Source organism: Gallus gallus, chromosome 9 (genome assembly GCF_016699485.2).
Source record: "Gallus gallus isolate bGalGal1 chromosome 9, bGalGal1.mat.broiler.GRCg7b, whole genome shotgun sequence".
Taxonomy (NCBI): Eukaryota; Metazoa; Chordata; class Aves; order Galliformes; family Phasianidae; genus Gallus; species Gallus gallus.
The window spans coordinates 1,111,191-1,131,031 of NC_052540.1; the positions used below are offsets into that span (position 1 = coordinate 1,111,191).

The 19,841-nt window shown below is 46.6% G+C and overlaps 1 protein-coding gene across 6 annotated transcripts; it reads right to left on the bottom strand.

The window, feature by feature from the left end:
• Positions 1-185: 185 nt before the first annotated feature.
• On the bottom strand, positions 186-19,723 carry SAP130 (Sin3A associated protein 130). Of its 6 annotated transcripts, none has more exons than NM_001396163.1 (21): positions 19,626-19,723; positions 18,987-19,104; positions 18,625-18,863; positions 17,838-17,996; positions 16,933-17,044; positions 15,519-15,643; positions 14,644-14,768; positions 13,935-14,085; positions 13,643-13,733; positions 13,264-13,368; positions 11,979-12,120; positions 11,606-11,727; positions 8,708-9,010; positions 7,599-7,767; positions 6,233-6,337; positions 5,162-5,523; positions 3,468-3,713; positions 3,057-3,182; positions 2,059-2,162; positions 1,268-1,381; positions 186-1,068 (listed from the first exon to the last, which is right to left on the bottom strand). In NM_001396163.1, the coding sequence occupies exons 2-21, from the start codon at positions 19,096-19,098 to the stop codon at positions 910-912; spliced, it is 3,171 nt and encodes a 1,056-aa protein (NP_001383092.1). In that variant the 5' UTR covers positions 19,099-19,104; positions 19,626-19,723; the 3' UTR covers positions 186-909. The 6 variants fall into 6 exon arrangements, 5 of the variants coding, with proteins under 5 accessions (NP_001383092.1, NP_001026472.2, XP_015132352.2 ...); NM_001031301.2 differs by having other exon boundaries at positions 3,468-3,716; XM_015276866.4 differs by having other exon boundaries at positions 7,599-7,770.
• Between the last annotated feature and the right edge of the window lie 118 nt (positions 19,724-19,841).

A 19,841-nucleotide genomic window follows, 5' to 3' on the forward strand; every position in this document is an offset into this window, starting at 1 on the left:
TGTGGTAGCGGGGCTGCCATGTTGGCCTCCATGGAGCAGCGACGCGAGCCGCTCCCCTCTTCAGCACAAGTGACCGCTCCCTCGTGTTTATTCCCTCCCCCTGGCACCTTTCAAGGCCTCAATCTGATTTTGAGTTGAAAAGGTAGGATAGTTTCAGTGGTACAAAAGTAAACGAACTGCTCACATACAAAAACCTCCAAGTCCTTTATTCATATTTGGGATGGATGTGGTACATAAAATTAACGTTACACCAGCTACAGGAAGTACCCTGCTGCAAGAGGGACTTCAAAACAAGCATCTCGGAGCACCCACAGAGACACACACAGACACTACAGAAACCACTTGGAAATTATTCCCTCCCCACCCCCCTTTTGTTTTTTGTTTTTGTTTTTTTCCTTTTTTAAATTGACAGCTGGGACTTTGAACCATTGGAGGCTCTGAACATGGTGCAGTGGCACTGGTCTTAAAAGGCTCCTTCAGACACTGGAAGGTCAGAAGAACTGAATGGGGCAACAGCAAGCAGTGTTGTGTTCAGTGCTTTAAAGCATGGCCATGTCTGCTCACACCGTACCTCACCCGGTTCACCCCTATGCCGCGTTACAGGAGAGCACTGCCCACCACACTGCAGCACTAGTTCCAATTAGTAGGCACTGACACAGCAGGAGGGTTAAACAAGTGGGACTGCAAAGACTTTAAAAAGGAATGAGCCTGAGAGAAAGCGTTGTTTGTTATGACAGATCACTGACAATCCCTTCAGGTCACCAGGCTTTACGTGTCCATCTGTTGCCATCTGTTCTCTAAACTCATCCTTTTTTATTCAGATGCTCTGCTTAAAAATAAACTCAAACTACAAAAGGTCTCAACTCCGTTCTGTACATGTTCTCCATTTCCAGAGTCATTATTCTGGGTTTAGACCTTCTCCTTTCGCTTTAATTTGGATACTTTCTTGACAGTTCCATTCTTGTTCAGAAGCTTCAGGACACGATCCTTGTGATCCAAGACCTTCAGCATCGAGTCTCGAGCCTCGTTGATTTGATCCATCACAAGTTTACACCTCTGCATGTTCCCCTGAAATGAAAAGCTATCGTTACTAACAGCAGACTAAATAGTCAGAACAAACACCCTACCTTTTTATAAAGTCACCATTAAGCAATGACACAGCAGAAGTATCTTTTTTTTCCAGCCAGATTTAGCACTTAGAAAATAGCCTGCTACAATTACTAAGGGTAGAGCAATTCTTCTGAGCTTAGAGGCCATAGGAGCCTACCTGTATCAGCTCATTGATTCGGTGCAGGTCATCATCAGTTGCTGCCTTTTTCTTAGGAATGAGCCCCTCCTGTAAGGCAGTCAGTCTCTCATACACATCATGCTCCAGGTTTGTCTAAAAGACAAGAGCACTTCATGAGAAGGTTCGCCACCAGGCCAGAAAACATCTGCCCACATTAAGAAATCTACACAGAGAAGACAATAATCTGTTCCCCTCTCAGCTGCTCATGTTAGTAATTCAGAAGATGGAGCCTCTGATGTTGAGTGTGGCACTATTGTTCTTACTAAACGTCCTATTTACAGGATCGCTCCACTTCTGAACAAACATGGAACCTAGCCAGAACTGTTTCCCCTGTCTCTCACAATACTATTCCAGGAATGCAGAGGTTTTGGGGAGTTTGGTGCTAGAATGCAGAGCACCTACCTCACCCCCAACCTGAAACAGAAGCATCCAGGAATGTGGATCAGTGCTGCCTCCTCAGATCAGCCGCACCATCCCAAACAGACGCTTCTTCAGACCTGTGCATCAGCAGGAGGGAGTTGCCAATTTTGATCATCTGTACAAAATACATCAGCTCTTATGTCTGGATCAAAATCAACACTAAGTTTTCAAGCCACTTATGCCACATTCCTGAGAAAGGGGAAAGCATGTCCCACTCCCTTTGGGCGCCACACACCAGCTTATGGCATCCCTGTGTCAGGTGAGCATGTACTGAGTTTGTGCAAACATCCTGCCTTGCAGAACTCCGTCTTCCCCACAGTACAGACAGCTGGCACGTCCCATGCACCTACCAACTGCAGCAGCTGTGCCGCACAGAGATGGACCTTCCACCCTTGTGCACGGCAGGATACACCCTTCTGATTGGCAATCTCCTGTAGCATAGCTTTCTTCTCTTCTGTCACCAAAAAACACAAATATACGTTGAAGTTTTAGGAGTCCACCAGGCCTCTGTTCTCAAACAAAAGCTTTAACCTAGCTCCTGCTTTCCATACATCCTATTAAATAAGAGTCAGCAACGCTTCGATTGAGACAGGAAAATAACTACTCATCTGCCATGTTACCTGAAGGCTGCTCTCGCTCATCAATGGGTTATCTGTGTTTTCAGATTTTTTTGTTGTTGTTTTCAATGCTTTTTTGTTTGTTTATTTTCTTTTTCAAAAAGGCAGTGTTGTTTCAAACACCCTACATGAAGAAGCAAGCAGCCCATCCCACACTGCTGAAATACATATCTGCTCCTTCCTTCACGTCTTTACACAGCTGAAAAACCCAATCTGCTTATAAATTCTGACATAAGCCAAGAAGCCCAAAGGACAGAATCTGATCTCAATTTTCCTCTTACTAGAACAAACATTCCATGGAAACCCACCAGACCCATCTGTTAGCTCCTAAGACTCGTTACTCTGAATAGGGAACGTTTTTGATTACATTGGCAGGATTGTTAGGTAGTAAGAAAATTTGAGTGCTAAGCCATAGCCTATCGCCATATAATCTGCTTAAGAATTTCTTTAGGCAGTTTCTATTCTTGCACGTAAATCCACTTCTCAGTAACAGAAGTAATTAGACAGACAGAATCGTGTCTGATACCATACAAAGTCCTTCCCTTTTCTTCTCAGTCTCAAGAGAAAAGATTTCAGCAACATCTAGCTGACAAAGTCATTAGCTCACGTGACCAACACTTGTTTTCCAAACTGTGAGCAAAGCCTTCTTGTGGGGTTGCTTATCAACATCAGCCAGCCAAGACTGTTTCTCAGGCACCATCCGTGTGCCCGAGTGCAGGCAGCAGACTGACCTTTCACTCGGACATCACTGTATCTCTGGAAGTGGTGGTAGGCAGCTTTCCAAGGATTGCGGTAGTGGCGGAGCAATGTGATGGGCGGCCTGGGACGCACAGGGACATACCTTACACCTTCTTCATCTACAAAAGGATTCACAAATAGCTGCGTTACTATCATGAAGCAGGTGAACGTGGGAGATCAGCATGACAGCAATTGTGACAGAAAACAGGTAGGCACTGTCGTACAAAGTGACGCTGTGTGGAGAAAGGTCATTCTCCCAAACATCACTATACAGAGGAGCAGGTACTTGGAGTTTGTATGTTTATATTTTGTAAGCAGGAGAATTACAGCGTGCTTTCCTTGAGACAAGAGAATGGGTAAATACAAACATTCAAATAGGAGAGAAGCGTCAGAGGTGACATTACCTATATATTCCTTGGGAGGAGACTTGCGCTTCTCTGCCTTCACCAGCAAGCTTTTGGCAGTAGATTTCTCATCATCAGTGCTGTTCGTTTCCATCATGTCCCCTTCCTCTGTGGAGATGACATGCTGCTGCTTACGGGGTTTTTTCCTTGGGGAGGCACCAGGTGGCAAATCACTTGGAGGCATCGAAAGGTTGTTGGCCAGCAATGCCAAAGATGGAGAGACAGTACTTGTAGTCAATGGAGGGACTGCTGGGAGGAGAGAAAGGAGAAGAACCTCAACTATCAGTAGCATAGAGGTAGCAGTACCATGTTTTAACACCATCTCCTTTCAGTGCATTGTGAGAAGTATGGATTCCACCAGATGCAGTTCAGCTCTTTGTGTATGAGGCCAGATACTAAGCCAGGACCCATCACTAGGACAATGCCTGTATTCTAAGATCCTCAGAACAAAGAATGACAAGAGACTGTTCTCACTCAGTTCCGTCATCTTCAAGGCTTGCAGCAGTTGAATGCTATTGAAAATGAATCCATGCTAATATCTCCCACATGGTAAGTAAAGAAAACATCTTTGAATTGATGTTTCACCACAGATCACAGTCAAAAACAGGCAAGTCCCCTTTGCAATGCAGATAGAGTCAGATGTAGTCAAACCATGACTGCAGCGCTCTCCTTGCAAGTGTACTTGTATTGCCAAGTCAACAGTCGAAGTCAGAAGGTTACTGTACAAATCAACACACTTCTGGAGCTTGGCAGCACAGCAGCAGGAGCCTGAGGGAATAATAATCCTTTACATTTGCAGGGAAGAGCTCAATCAGCCATGACTGAAGCAAGTATGCCATGTAATACACAGCAGAATTTCTGGGATGAAATCTCAACTGAGATTAACTGTACTGATTTGTATTATACTGGCACTGCTGCTGACAGTGTTCTAAGCACGCAATTCATAGACTCTTTGCAACTAGATTGTTTGAAAATGAAGAAAGCAGTCCCAACCCCAAGTGGTTTCCACAGGAGATCAAGGAGATGGCAAATAAGAACTTAAGAGATGCTCACCTAGTTGCTATTCTGCAGTTCTTAGTACTTGAGACAGGAACCCTCTCAGACACTGCAGTGCCCTTTCCTTCTAGGAGTTACTAACTGGTGTCAGCTTAACCTAAATCTTTGCTTTCCATTGTATTTACTGGGCCATTAAGACTTCATACTCTACTCATACAGCATATCATATTTTATAGCACGTCATGCCACCAAAACCAAGTCCCTTGTTCTATACTGAAAAGCAGTAGACAGGGAAGAGAACTGTAAGAAAGAATCATAGAATCGCTAAGGTTGGAAAAGACCCACAGGATCATCCAGTCCAACCATTCACCCATCACCAATGGTTCTCACTAAACCATGTCCCTCAACACAACATCCAAACGCTCTTTGAACACCACCAGGCTCGGTGACTCCACCACCTCTCTGGGCAGCCCATTCCAGTGCCTGACCACCCTTTCAGAGAAGCAGTATTTCCTAACGTCCAGCCTGAACCTTCCCTGGCGCAGCTTGAAACCATTATGGCATGAAGGAACCATTTAACTTGTGTTCTGTGCTACCATGACAGAGATGTCATTCCATTTTCAGGTTGCTTGTGTTGAAATCCCAATTTCTCCACTGTCTCAACAAGAGAAACACCTTGATGCTTAAAAACAACCTACCAGATACCGGTCGCATTATGTCCATAGGTTCCACTTCCTCTTTGATTTTTATCTCTGGCACCACAGGTCCCAGCACTGCTGAAAGGGCCCCGCTCATGGTTGCTGGAGGAGCGGGTGCAGCCACAATTGTGGTAGAAGTTGGTGGAGCAGCTGGGACGGCTCCTGGAATGGTGGACAGAGCTGCTGCAGGCTGCGAGGTGGGGCTGGCTGCGGCAATGATGGTTGGAATGGCAGAAGGGGGCTGCTGGGAGGAAGGAGGGACTGCAATGGTGGGCTGCTCGCTGCCTTGGTTGGACACTGCCTCCATGGAGACTGTGACGGGAGTGGCCATGGACACGTGAATCTCAGGTTTTGGCTTGGCACTGTGACATTGAAAAGAAAAGTAAAACAAACTGATGTCAACTGCATCTCGGTCATAACCTTCTAGCACAAAGCAAATGGGCCCAGCTGGACTCAGATCAATTCTTTCCTGTACAGTAACACCTGGCGGGGTAATGACTGTAGTAGCAGGAGAAGGTGTCATCTCAGCTGTGCTCTCTTCTAACCCCTTTGTCTAAGGTGCTGTTCTCTCCTAACGTACAAGCAAATCTCACAACTGACTCCAGATGGCTTCAAAGCGCTTGCAAAAGGAGCAATACAGTTTCACAACGCAAACAAAAAGAATGTTTACCCAAAGCTGTACTGCCCCTTATCCTTTCTGTGAGAGTGCACACTGTGGGCTAGTAGTTTTAAAGCAATGAATTAGAAAGCCACTGGATACAACTGAAGCAGGTAGAAGATCCATTCAACTTCCTTTAGATTTAATATCAAAGAACTATAGAGAAAAGTTCTACAGCACAGCCTTTAACACAACATGGTGATTTTCTTGTCACTACCCCCACCCAAGCTCGTAACCATATCCTTTAGAAGCCTACTGCCTCAGCTTCAGAACAGAATTACGTCCATTCAAAATCATCACACTGACAAATATAAAACACCTTTCACGAAAGAAAGCACTTCAGTGCCCAAACACCACAAATCAGACACACAAAACAAGTTAGTACGATGCAGTTGGTTTTCTCTCTGCCTTACCCAGCAGGCCTCGGTGATCCAGACGTGCTTCGCATGGTATTCTCAACACGTGTGCTCGCTACTTCAGGTGGCTGAGGTGGAATTAAGCTTTTCCGGACTGCCAGGCTGTAAGACAAGGGCAGATCTAGAGTTCTCACCTCTGACGTGAAGATAAATACCACTGAAAGTAAAGGAATCAATCCTCTCTTGCCAAATCCAGGATAGGAGTCAGATCTGTCTCTGCATGCACTCACTCTAATCTGCTACAGAAAGTCTTGTTTTTAACCAAGCCTCTAAGTTTTATTTTCTTTAAAGATAAGAGATCAGCTGCTCTGGCTGAGACTCCCTTGCATTTGGGGTTTCTCCAGAAATACCAGCCTTACTTTCACCTTGCCAGTCTGGGCATCTTATTGAGATTGCCAGGCTCCAGATGTGGGAGATTGGGGGGGGCGGGGGGGGGGAGAGGGAGATCTGGCCACGCCAGCATCCTGCACAACCCCAAGACAGAGCAAACTATCTGGAACTAAACAGTGCAGCACTAAGACAGGCAGCTGCTTCACTTAGTTGGAGTAGACTGTGTCAAAGTCTGGCTCCAGGATCTCCAAACCCTGCATGTGGATGTTAAGACAGCTCAGTGCTGCGCTCAGAAAAACTTTTAAGGAACTTTTCAGTCCCCTGCCAGGCGGAAAGAGAGATTGTTTTCCAAATAATCAGCTTCTCAAATGGAAACATTCTTCGGTGATCTACATCTGCTTCTTTAATTTATGCCTCAGTTTTACAGCTTGCAACTTCTCTGCCTTAAAGGTTTCCACCCAAATGAAAAAAAAAAAAAAGAACTATTTTAGCCTCATAGGACATACCAGCTCCAAACATTTTCAGTCATTAATCAGGAGGAAATGGATTGTTAATTCTAATGCTTTCTCCTGCCTCTTTTATTCAGGCATTTAAAATTAAGCCAGAGAACATGAAGTATTTTAAGTGATTCCCTCCCCTTTTCCTAATCAGTTTTCACAGCAGGGTACTAATCCATCCTTACTATTCATCCACAGACTCTTCCAAGAAAAGCATTGAAATCAAAGCATAGATTTCCAATTTTAGTAATTGACCTCTTTGGATTTGAGGCTTTCTTGCTTAGATTAACAAAAACCACTTTCCCTTTAAAGGTCACTTTTAAAAGCTAGAGACATCTTACTGAAGAGAGGACAAAGCAGCTATGATCTGTCCTGGAGGAGAAGAAAGTGTGTTTCACAGATCAGCAGGTCACTTGCAACCACTGCTGACTGTATTACTGCCAAAACTTTTCCTATCTGCATTAAAATACTTCCATGTAGATGGGCTAGATTGAACAGAGGTCTCATTTCTGTGCCCCCCCTTCAATCTTACTCACCCATCCGTGGTTGGTTTCTTCCGGAGGATGCTCGGGCGTGGGGAAGAGCCCTGTGCTGGGGCACTGGCACTCTGGCTGTGCGTCTGTACAACTGTAGTTGCTGCAGAAGCAGTGTTGAAGGTGTTGCTAATAGGGTTGGCTACAATGGTGGCTCCATCTGCCAGGACTACTGCTGGGAAGGATGGACGTTGGCAGAGAAGAGAGAAGACAGGAGGAAAAAGGAATAGTTACTGAGGGAGGTTTGACAACAAAGCAGGTGTCTGCAGAACACATGCTGTCTCTGTTCCTTTGACTCCCTTGATATTTAGCTGCAGTGCTTTCAGACTACTTCACAACTAACGCCCCAACTACTAGCAAGCTGCTAACCAGGCCTGCTACTGAGCAGATAATAACTACCCTTGTCTAACAACTGCTGGCTAAAGGAATACTTTTTCCAGAAGAAATGGAAGACACAGAAATTGCTAGGGAGATCACCAACACAACTGGTTCTGCTGGTGGAGGCCACAGAGCAACGTAGAACTTTGTAAGTGAGCTGGCAGCTCTGCTCATATTCTGAGCTTCTTGCCAAGCCCTGCTAGGAAAACAAACATGCAGAACAAGGCAGGGAGTCACACTGGTATCTGCCAGCACTGCAAACAGTGGATGCTCTTGGCTGCCATTTTCCCTTCCTTCAGTCCATCACTGGGATTTGATCAGACCAACCCTTCCTCATGAAAAAGGGTTTTTGATCACAGTCTAAACTGGAGGTACCTTGCCATGTTTTACTGCTGCAGTGACTCAACACACAGCTGCAACAGTTCAGTGAGCATCTGCTTGTAAGTGGCTCTTCCCACAAGGCTGTACCGAAGAGAACTGTTGAAGCTCATGCACTGTCAAGTTTTTGCTGCTCACATAACCCATCCAATGCTACCCATATATTCTACCCTGTGTGCCTGAAGAAAACTAATGAATTGCATTCACTAAGTATTTAGTGAAGGAGAACATTCACAGGGATGTATTTGGTGTTGAGCTTTGGGGCTGCTCAAGATCCACCACATGTCATAATCCAGAGTTAAAGAAACCCCTTGAGGCAGAGCACTGTACAGGAGTTATGGGTTCTGTCCACTCACCTGAGGTCTTGGTGTCAGCCTGTGGCTGCTGAGCGCTGATGGGTGCTGGCTGCAGCCCCTGCGTGCCAATGGGTGCAGCTGGGTGCAGTCCTTGAGTCCCAATTGGTGCTGGCTGGATGCCCTGGGCGCCGATGGGCGCTGGCTGGATGCCCTGGGCACTGATGGGCGCTGGCTGGATGCCCTGGATGTGGCGGGCATGGGATGCATCCACAGTCATCAGCTGCATGGGGTTGAGGTGCACAGTGGATGCCACCCCCACGCCTGTCTGCGCCGTGATGGCCGAGTTGGGTGCCTGGGCTGAAACTGTGGGCAGCAACATGGACAGCCTGTCACGCCTGGCCTGGCACTTCAGCCCCACCACGTCTCACCCCATAGGTACTCCCAAAGACTGCTCTTCTGATAGTTAGCTTGCCAGCCTGCTCAAAGCAGGAATGGAGTTTGAGAGTAGAGAGGCCATGTTGTCTGCTAGAATAATTTAATATTACTTTTTTATTTTTTCACCCCCACCCCATATTACAACAATGAAGATCAAGGTTAGCCTTAAAGTTAGGCTAAGGTTATGTTTCAGTCTCAGCAATCTGTGTGCTATTCTTGCTCACTGGAGTATTTTTTCATTGCCTATTTTTACACAAAGCTTCTAAGTACCAATAGTTGGCACCTTTCCTGCTTAAAAACACTAGAAGCCTAAAGGAATTCTTTTCAAAATACAGACTTCCACAGAACTCATTACATCAATTAAGAAAATTAACATCTTTGACTGCACAAAAGCATGCGGAGAAGACAGACTCAAGTGTAAGCACCTTAAAACACAGCTCACTTCCCACACCTCTAACCATATTAACAAAACAGTTCCCCTTCGCACAGCTGGACAAACTGTTCTAACCCAGAATACAATCTTATCTGACTCAGAACAGGCAATTACAGGCTGTATCCCACTGCTAAAACGAACACAAAATCTTTGTGGCGTTCCCAGTGATGCACCTATCCTTAGAAGTTCCACTAGTTCATTTGAACGTACAGTTCTAAACAACTACGGTTGCATCTTTCCAGATCTCCCATAAGGTGTGCTGCACTTCTCACAGGGATCATTTAGCAGCCACATTGGACTACCTGTAGTTCTTCAGAGCTCCAAATGTCACAGAACAGCAACATCATTTCTGCAGCCATGCACAGAATGAAGTGCTAACTTGCAACACTGAGCTTGTCCAGTAACAATTGAGAGCCTTCTCAATTGAACAAGCTGGTTTTGTCACAGGATTTCCATCAAGTTCTTGTGCTGACCAGTCCCTCTAAAAACAGCTATTGTAAAAACTAAGATACAGCACCAGGACCATGGAAATGGCTTCTGCTTACCCCTTCTGCTAGGGGTCCTCTAGGTGAAACACTTGTTGCAGAACTGTCCATCCAACAAAATCATTTTGGAGACTGTGTAAACACAACTGGCTCTTGGAAAGCCAAAGCTGACATCCTTCCACAAAGCATGTGGGTACCCCTCAGCTCAGTGATGTTTAAGAAGCTAGAAGTATAGAGAGGAGACTAAGTCCTCCATGGCTGTCCTCAGCATAGGTTTGCATCCCTCCTCGTACCATGTTCTCTGCTTCTAGTTGTCACCAGTTACTGCCCTCATTAATACCTTGAATTGATGCTTCAAATCAATGTAATAATCAAAATATCTCCATCAGTGAAGAATGGTCATCTTTTTTAAAAAATGAGTGTTAGCCTATCATTGGCCCAATATGCCACCAATACTGCAACTCCTAATGGTCTGCTCTGTGGACTCGCATGATGTTCCTGTGGCAGTATAAATGACTGCTGTGACATCTGTCCTTGCAGCCCAGCAGCACACTGCTGTTCTCCCTCCTACCAGCTGAGTGCAGGACAAACAAAGCATTTCTATCCAGGGCTCTGAAACCATTCAACCACAGCTGTCAGCTCCCAGTAACACTGCTCATGTGTGCGCTCTCCTTCAGAGCAATTCCAGACAAAGTGCAGGAAGGTACAGAAAGAAGCCCCTCTGTCCCTATCCCAACTCATTTGATCATCCTGAAGCCCATGACTTACAGTCAAGACCTGAAACTTTAATTTCAATGGCAACTTTCAATGCCATTGACAAAGAAGCCCCAGTAACACATCAATTCCCTACGCATATTTTCCCAGTCAGCAAATGGACTTTGCAACCTCCACGTCCCTCCAAGGCCACTGTACTGGTCAAGAGTAACATGCTACCAGCAGACACTATGAAAACCCAAATTAGGCATCTTCTTAAGAGTTTAGATTGTGGAAATCACCACATCTGTCCTAAGCTACTCAGCGTGGTAAAATGCTCCAAGTTTTTGTCTCAAGAGAATAATCTTAGTTTGGGATGACTGTGTTGGCCCACATTATATGTGATTCTTTTTTTTTTTCCTCTCTCTGCAAACTACTGCAACAATTCAAACTGGTTATTACCTGACTCTTGTAAATAGAACAGCAAGAGCTTGCAATGTAACTTGTTTTCTGTCTTCAGCTCATGCTTCTCTCTCAGACTGTATGTTCATATGAAAAGCTATCAAAAATGGGCTTCTCAGAACATTACGGAATGAAGATGCAGAACGAGCTCATTTGGCTTGGAAGAACTTACTTGTTTTTGATTTGTGACATCTGAAACTTTAAAGAGACAAGCTTCTGGATATCAAGTGTGAAACTCACAACAAAATGGTTATTAGCTGTATTTAGTAGGCCTCTGAAGTAGCTAAGTGTTCCTTTTGCTCATGCTTTGCCCTCAGCCAACAAGAAGTCAGACTCACTCTGTGCCAAGTTACCAGAACAGAACATACAAGCCTCTCAGCTGCTCCCAGTGCTGAAGTTGGTAGACAAACAACTGAGCAAAGCATCACGAGCTCACCCACAGCTCCTCACCTGGGTACTGGCGGATGGTGGACACCGAGCTGGTGATGGGGGTGTAGGTGTGCGCAGTCAGTGGGTAGGCAGAGGGCGGGTAGGTCGGTAGGAAGTACTGGAACTGGACAGGCACCGACTGCCTGCAGGCAGCAAGAACAACAAGTGTTATACCACTTAATCTGCTTGCCTTCAACTCCTGTCTTTGGGTCGCTGCCCAAGTTTTGTCATCTTGTCTGTCATAAGCTATCACATTTATTAACTCTTGTGATTAATTCAGAACTACCAATTTTTTCTCAGGACTTGTTCCCTGGGGTATCAGAGCCCACACAAGCAGCAAAGGTACTCAGAAACTACCCGTACTCCCTTATTCATAGAGATGTTATTTCCCCACCTGTTGTCATTCCTGGTTTCCATTGCTACTGGGTTTGGAGACGCCCGGTGACTAGAGAGGGGTATGAGGTTACTCCTCTCTGCTGTATAATCGGACTGAATCCGGGGAGAAGTATGTGTGATTTGCTGAGGAACCACTTTAGCTGCATAAAGACAAACGTGTCATCAGTCAGAGAAAAAGCTGGTAGATGCTGCAGAGTCAAAATTAGTTCTCCCCCTCCCCCCCCAAAAAAACCCAACAAAAATAAAAACAAAATAACAGAACCAAACCACAGTGAAAAAAACCCACACAAAAACAAGCAAGAAAACCTACCCAAACCACAAACCCCACTCCCAAGATACCCCCAACCTCCAATCATTTCCTATCCACAGTGATGATACATTGCTTCAATAGGAAGAATCATAGAATGGCCTAGGTTGAAAAGGACCATAATGATCACCCAGTTTCAACCCCCCAGCTATATATGCAGGGTCACCAACCATCAGAGCAGGCTAAGAAGAAACATAGAAAACTAAACAAATCCATCTTACATTTTTTCCATTCGTTTCAGAATTCTAAGACATTATAAGTGTGTATGTAACTTCTAATTGCTAAAAGGTGAAGTTACTCTTCTCCTTCCAATGATCAGCTCAATCCTTCCTGCTGTCAATTATTTATTTATCAACATTTTCAAAGCAGAACTTGACACACACCAAGGGAAATGAAATATATTTGCCTACCATATACACAGAGGCAAATTCGTGGTAGGAAAGATATTAAGAAGTCTCAAGGGAACAACAAAAGGAAGTGGGCAGAAGAACAGAGGAGATGAACTAGGGAAACTTAAGTAGTTCTGTTGGAAACATCTCATGCAGACTACACTTCCAGGCAAATAAGCTTGCCATTTTTAGGCTTCAGCTGTTTTACCTTCAGATGAATACACTAGCCTCAATGCCTCAGGAATCATGGGAAGGAACTTACAGAAACCAGCTAAGACAGCCCTATCACCAAGCAGTTACAACTCCTAGCACATACAGCGCAGGTTCTCAAATGCCAAAAAGCCTACATTTGTCTGAAAATTCAATTGCGTAAGCTAATGAGCCATTTTATTACTTATTCCTCCTAGAACATCTATTTCTTTCTGGCACTGAAATAAGCTGTGCCACTGCAGACCTTCTAGTTGATTTCTCCCAGCTTGAATTGATTTGCTTCCCCTCCTTGATGTGCCAATGCACAAACATTGCTGGCATAAACAGTATAACCAAAGTACCCAGTATACATTTCTCTTGGAACTGAAATCACTCACCAACTGGGATGTTTGAGGTTGTGACAGCTGTAGCATGGGAAGAATGGGAGGGCATTGTCATGGTGACAATGGTGCTTGTAGGCGCTTGGGTGTGAGAAACAGAACCTAAGAAAAAAAAAGAACACACAAGATATTGCTGCAGGGCTCTATCACACATAAGTATATCTATATCCAAATAAAGAGCAAAAAAACTCAGCCCAGACAACCCCCTAGTGAACTCAGCAACTTCTCTCCTGGATTCTAATTACACACTTCCAAATGCAATCTTTAGCAGAAAGGACGGTTCCCTCAAATCTAATCAGGCTCCAACTTCAGCGTAGAGAAACAACAAGAAAACCTCAACCCACAACCCTCTCACAATAGCATTATGAATACTCACCAGCTGTGGTTGCTGAAGCAATGGTATTTGTTGCTAAAATAGGTGCCACTGTTGCTGCTGCCACTGGAGTACCAGTACTGAAAATGGTTTTCTGTTAAAAGCAGAAAAGCTTCAGGTTAAAATACTACCACATTTTTGATATTTACTTAGCTTGGAATCATGCTGCACGGACTGTAAAGAACATCAATTTCTAACATAATATTCTTTTCCAAATTAATTTCATCTTATCCACCCAGATGTAAATTCAAACAACGCCCGAAAGTGGCAGAAGGGTTTCCCCTTTGCAGCCTACCTGGGCCATGGTGTGGAGCTGCTGCTTCTGTGCTCCTATGGCCGGGTGGGATGGCAGCGTGATCCGCGTGGCCGCATCGCGTGGCTGTGCAGGCCGCTGGATGCTGATTGCTGCAGAAGGTGGGTGCTGCTGGATAGACAGGGTGGGCCGGCTGGAGAGAAAAACAATCATGAAGATAACTCTGTGGATACTAAACCTGAAAGATAAAGTGATGTGTCTGGCTTTCTTCTCTTTCTCTTTGAAAACAGCACTGCTATCAAAAGCATGGAGAAGCAACACAAGGAACTCAAACTGCACTGTTCTGTCCTCATCAGGTGTTTACCCTAAGTAGCTCAGTATAAAAGCTTTCCTGTCAGCAATGCTTTACAACATTCACGTGTCACCCTTCACTGTGTCTTCATAATAAAGATGGGGTGAACTGTCTACAGGCTCCTAGACAGGAAACTCTGCTTTCCAGGAAGCAGCAGTTCACAACTGATTTGTTATACCCATTCTTGTAACACAGTGCAACAGTTCATCTTTATAGTAACTTTTATTCACGGAACTGAAAGCTTCCGTAGTGTGCAAGCACTCCTATTTTTGTACTGTACCATCCCACGTCCAGAGGATAATCAGCTCAGGATGACTAACATGTATGTTTCCTCCTCCCACAGCCTCTGTAAAGTCAGAGCACTGCAGACTGCAAAAAAATTGCCTTAATCATCTTTACCTGAGGGTTGACTCTGTAGCGTGTGCTGCTGTTGTGGTTATAACAGGAGACTGAGCTCTTGTGGCTGAGACAGTCGCCACCACAGCAGGAGGAATAGTGCTTGAAGTTGTCACAGGCGGACGAGACTGTAAGAACAGAAACAGACATTCAGAAAAGAAATTCTGCAGTTTAGAGAATAAGTAGGAGTTATTTGCCTAGAATAACTTTTTTTGTTTAGATCTTATCACTAAGCTTCAGCATTCTAAGATGTTGTCAATCTTTCTGATTTGATCTGCAAGCTCCTATGCAAATCTATTCTGATTTTTAAAGGACATACAGAGGGCACCAACGACCAGGAAGGTTAACAGAAATCACTGCAGTGCTTTTGAAGGATTTTGGGAGAAAAAACAAAGGCCCCTTCAGAACAGCCTGAAACCCCGTACTAAGGCACATATAGGAAGTCAAAGATGATTACATTGGGATCTTGAAGCATGAAGTAGAAGCTATTTGACCCTTTATCCTAACCTCGAACACTTACAGAGAGCAGATACCCACAGTCTTTCTCTTACATGCAAATGGAAGCTGAGGTATTCAGCAGCATACTAAAATACATTTTTTTATTGTACATCAATACAGTTAAGAATAAATCCCCATCTGCACAACATGCTAGGCCTTTCAGACTAAAAGTCCACTATTACAGCATGTCCTGCTCCCATCTTGTTAGCACAGGGCTAATGGAACCATTTCACAGCTTGCTATCAGAAAGGATGCCCAACAAACTGAATTAGAAGAGAGCTGCTGACAATAAACATGCAGTTACAGGTTACGGACTGCAAGGAGGTGCCAGGAGGAACTTGAAGGAGGTGGTTCTGCAGAGCTGCCTGGCTGCTACCTGCCTGGATTGGCTGATGAATGATGTGCTGAACTGCTGGCTGAGCTGTGGCTGCATTCGGCAGCTGGGATGCTGGTCTCAGGACTGTAGTTACTTTTGAACTGGACATCACTGCAGCAGCTGCAGCACCTGGGAAGTAAACCAAGCACATTAAATAACGCATACAAATGGCTCCACTACCACTGCAGAGACAGGCTCTTACGTTAGCTGGTATGTATTCCTTTTAAGATGACACTGGTTGAAAAAGCCAGGTTAGTAGCAAAAATACTTAGATTCATAGAAGGGGAAAGGCAGACATCATTGTAAGTGAATTGGGTTTACTGAGGCTTCTCATTCCCTACAGTAACCTGATGTTATAAATCTGGTATTTTTCTATTCCTAGCTAAGGAAATCAGTAGAAATAATTCAAACAGCTTGACTACTGAGCTAATGGGGAAATAAGTTATCTGATACCAGGAATCTCCCTGCAATAAATAAAAATGGAGAAAAAGTCATCAACAATTTGTAAACCTGCAACAGCAGAGAGCTGTGGTTTCTTTGTGTCCACAGTTTGCTGCCTCCTGATCACATGAAACTGCTCTGAAAGGCTAACAGCCCTGAAACCATTTGATGGACTGCACTGCATAAACATTCCTGACTCAAATTACCATGGAAGGTGGCATGCAAGCTGAGAGAAAGAGATCAAGAGGAGAGAAAGCACTCTAAGTGAAAACCCCAGGTTTACACTGGTTGTCCTACAGGAATCAGGTGACCACAAATGCAATGAGTTCAGCTGCAAATAATGCTGCAGTCCTTCCAGCTACTCTAGTATGAGGTTAGATCTTTGCACACATCATTTTTGTTTCCCTTGAGCTATGGAATAATATCGGATCTCAACGGAAATAAAAATGTAAATGGTGCTTTGAAATTCAGATCAGCTGAAACTTGGAGACCCAACTCATAAATGTTTCCAAAGGGCAACTAATCAGAAATCACTGCACTGAGCTTCTTTTAAAGGGCTGCTCTGCTGTTTTTTAAGCTGCAGCAACTGAAGTCCTGGGAGACAGGAGCCTGGAGTTAGCATCAGCATTTAACCCAAGGGCAAATGCAAATGCACACGATATATTAGCATGTATAACCACATACTGGAATGATCATCTATCAGGTAGGTACAGGGCTCAGATGTCACTGTGATTAAGTGAGAGATGCTTACGACCAAGAACATGACATTCTGCACAACAGGCCAATCTATACCAGTGTGGTTTTGTTTTTTGGCTTTTTTTTTTTCTTCTTTGAAAGCATTCACTGTTAACAGCACAAAAGTAGAACAACCGAGGTTGCAATACCACATATATCAGCAGTGAGGAGAGTTTCAGAGCCCGGGTGCACTGCTCCAGCAGGCGAGCACAACAGGCAGCCACACACTGCTCAGTCCTTACCTCGAGGAAGGTGGGAAGCTCCAATGTGTAGAGGAGGCCCAGGAGCACTACTTCTGATGATTGACATCTGCACATTAGTAGCCATAATATGGTGCAGGTTGCTAGGGTGGCCCTGCAGAATTAAAGATATAAACCAAGAAATAAACAGTGAGCTCTGTGGATAAGATTTAACGGCCATTCTGATAGCATTACCTCAAGACTTCTAAAGACAGAAAAGATTTTGTAGAAATACATGCTACAAAGAATATTACAGAGGAGTAAAGAAACAGGGAGAAGTCAGAGCCAGCTGACACCATACAGGAAAGATGTCAATGTTTCAGAGATCTGTTTTTCTGTTTGGCACATAGCAGACTGTCAGCAGACTGTCAGACACTCAGACACCAGCCTGAGACATGTCCCTTCTGCTACCAGTGACCTTAAAGGCACAGATCTCTACCACCTTGCCGTTCAGGTCAAAAGAACAGTGGCACTCTGACAAACACTGTAACAAATGAATTCGCTTTTCTAACAGTGCTGGACTTTTTATGTGTATTCATGAAAGTAACAGCATATCCAAACTCAAATCCTCCTAAGGACACTACGTGGAAGCCCTGACACTTCAGAGGATTTGCAATGAGTATCCTGGCAGACTATCTTCAAATGTAATTATTTAAAGAATGTAACAGGTTTGGATATGTTTCTCCTATTGCAGTCTCACTGTTGGTTGGGTGATTACACCAACTCAGGAGCTTTCTAAAGAGCCAGCAGTAACTGAACCATATTGCTCCAAGCAGAACTGACCAACAACAAGCAGATGCTAGACAGGGAAGCCTGCTCTCTGCCTCCCTCCTGCTTCAAGAGCTTGACCTGCTGTGCCAGTGCTGCACTGCTCTGACCTTACAGTGAGTGTAGCAGAAAGCACAGACCTGCTGTCCGCTGATGGTGGCCACGGGAATAGTTGGAGCCTGTGGGATGCTGCTTTCCATGGTGACTGTGACTTGTCCAGGAACCTTTGTAGGAGCTGAGAGGGTTGAGGGTGGTGCAGGAGCAATGGGCCGGCTGGGCATGGTGGGCTTCAGCGGCGGCTGCAAGAAAGAAGTATCAGGAGTGCTACCAAATCCCAGTGGCAACTCAGGGTTGGGGAAACCATTCCTGGAGGTGGAGGAGAAAGTCAGCTTTGCCCAAAAGTAAGTAGGGGGTGGGGTTTGAAAAGGATGGATGTTGGCTATTTAAAACTATTTCATTTTCACCTAGGACAAAGAGCACATTTTGTGCTGGAATTAGGCAGCTTTTAACACACAGCATGAGTGACACACAGGATCTGTTGGGGCTGTAGCCTTTCTCTACATACTGCAGATCAGCAGTTTGTTTCATATTCTCATCCACTCTTGCAGAGAGAACACTTTAGGACTTCCCTGAAGTCACTCTATGGAGTGCAAAAAACCCACCCCTCCAGGATAACACTGTGATGACAGGATGGCCTCAGTGCGGCACATGAAACAGCTCCATGCAGAGCCATAAGAGCACAGAAGCAAAGATCAAACAATGAAAACAGGGAACTCCCTGACTTTTGCTCAGCACTTCAAGTTTTAATACAGATTAAAAGAAGAAATGCACCCACAGTTATCCTAGAGCTACTTGAGGGGAAAAAAAACCTAATCAGTAATTGAATTACTTTTCTCATTTAAATGCATTCCCCCACGCCCCCCTTACCTTCATGAGCCCATCGGAGAAGGAGAGGGGCACAGCCGGTGCCAGATGTGCAGGGGGGGCCGCCACTGTCACTGGGGCCCCAGGGGGCACAGGGTGGTGCGGGGCCAACATCTGCACCTGCGGGTAGGGCCGCACCACCACGGGCTCTTGCTTCTCCTCACGGGGCGGTGCAGGACCACCAGGGCCCAGGTGCTGCTCCCTGGGAGCCACCTCGGGGTCACGGACAGACTCATCGCTCGCTGCAGAGAGGAGAGGAGCGCTGAGGGCCGTAGTGACAGAGAGCCGAGCGGGCCCGAAGGTCCCCACCGCTCCCCCCCCGCCTCCCGCCGGAGCCGCACACAGCCCCGCCCCATCCCGCTTACTCGTAGCCGCGGGGGCGATAAGTCCGGCGGTGCCGCTGGCGGGTCCGGTGGGCGGGTTGGCCCCCAAACCGGGAGGAGGCGCACCCGAGCGGGGGAACTGCTGAGAGCTCATCTCCGCCTGCGGACAGAACCGACAGAACAGCCGTTACGTCGCGCCGCGCGCATCACACCGCACGCCCCACCCCGCGGGTTCCGCCCCACTCATTGGGCGCGGCGCCAGAGGCTCCGCCCCCTCGCGCCCCGCCCCCCTGCAGCAGCCAATGGGTTGCGGCGCCGCGCGGCCAGTCAGGAGCGGCCGCAGCAGCGCCCTCAGGAGGCGCCGAACCAATGGGGGGGGGGGGGTCGGGACGCTGCCCAATGGGGGCCGCCCTGCCGCCAGGCCCCGCCCCGCCCCGCCGAGCCGCCCGGCGGGGCCCGGATGTGCTCGGGAGCGCGGCACTACCAGCCCAGCGCAGCCCTGCCCCGCTCTGTCCGTCCTAAGCCCGGCGCGGCGCCCCGGGTCCGCCCCGCCCCGCCCCGCCGCCGCTTCGCTCTGTGTCTGCAGCGCCGCGCCTGGCGCAAGTTCCCCCGCCGCTCCCTGCCCGCTGCCGGCCCCATCGCCGCCCTCAGCGTCTGACAGCCCACTACCCGCTGCGGTACCTGCCCCGGGGCGCGGCCCCGACTCTCGCTGCGCGCCGCCGGCGCCCAGAACCGAGCTGTGCTTCCGCCGCCGCCGCTGCCCACGGCGGATTGGCTCTGGTCCGTCCCGCCCCCCGCTTCGTTCCCGCACACTATTGGCCGCGAACGCAGCTCGCGGGGGCTGCTGGCGGGTGAAGTCCGCGAACGCGCTTTGGCGGCGAAGATCTCGCGAGACGT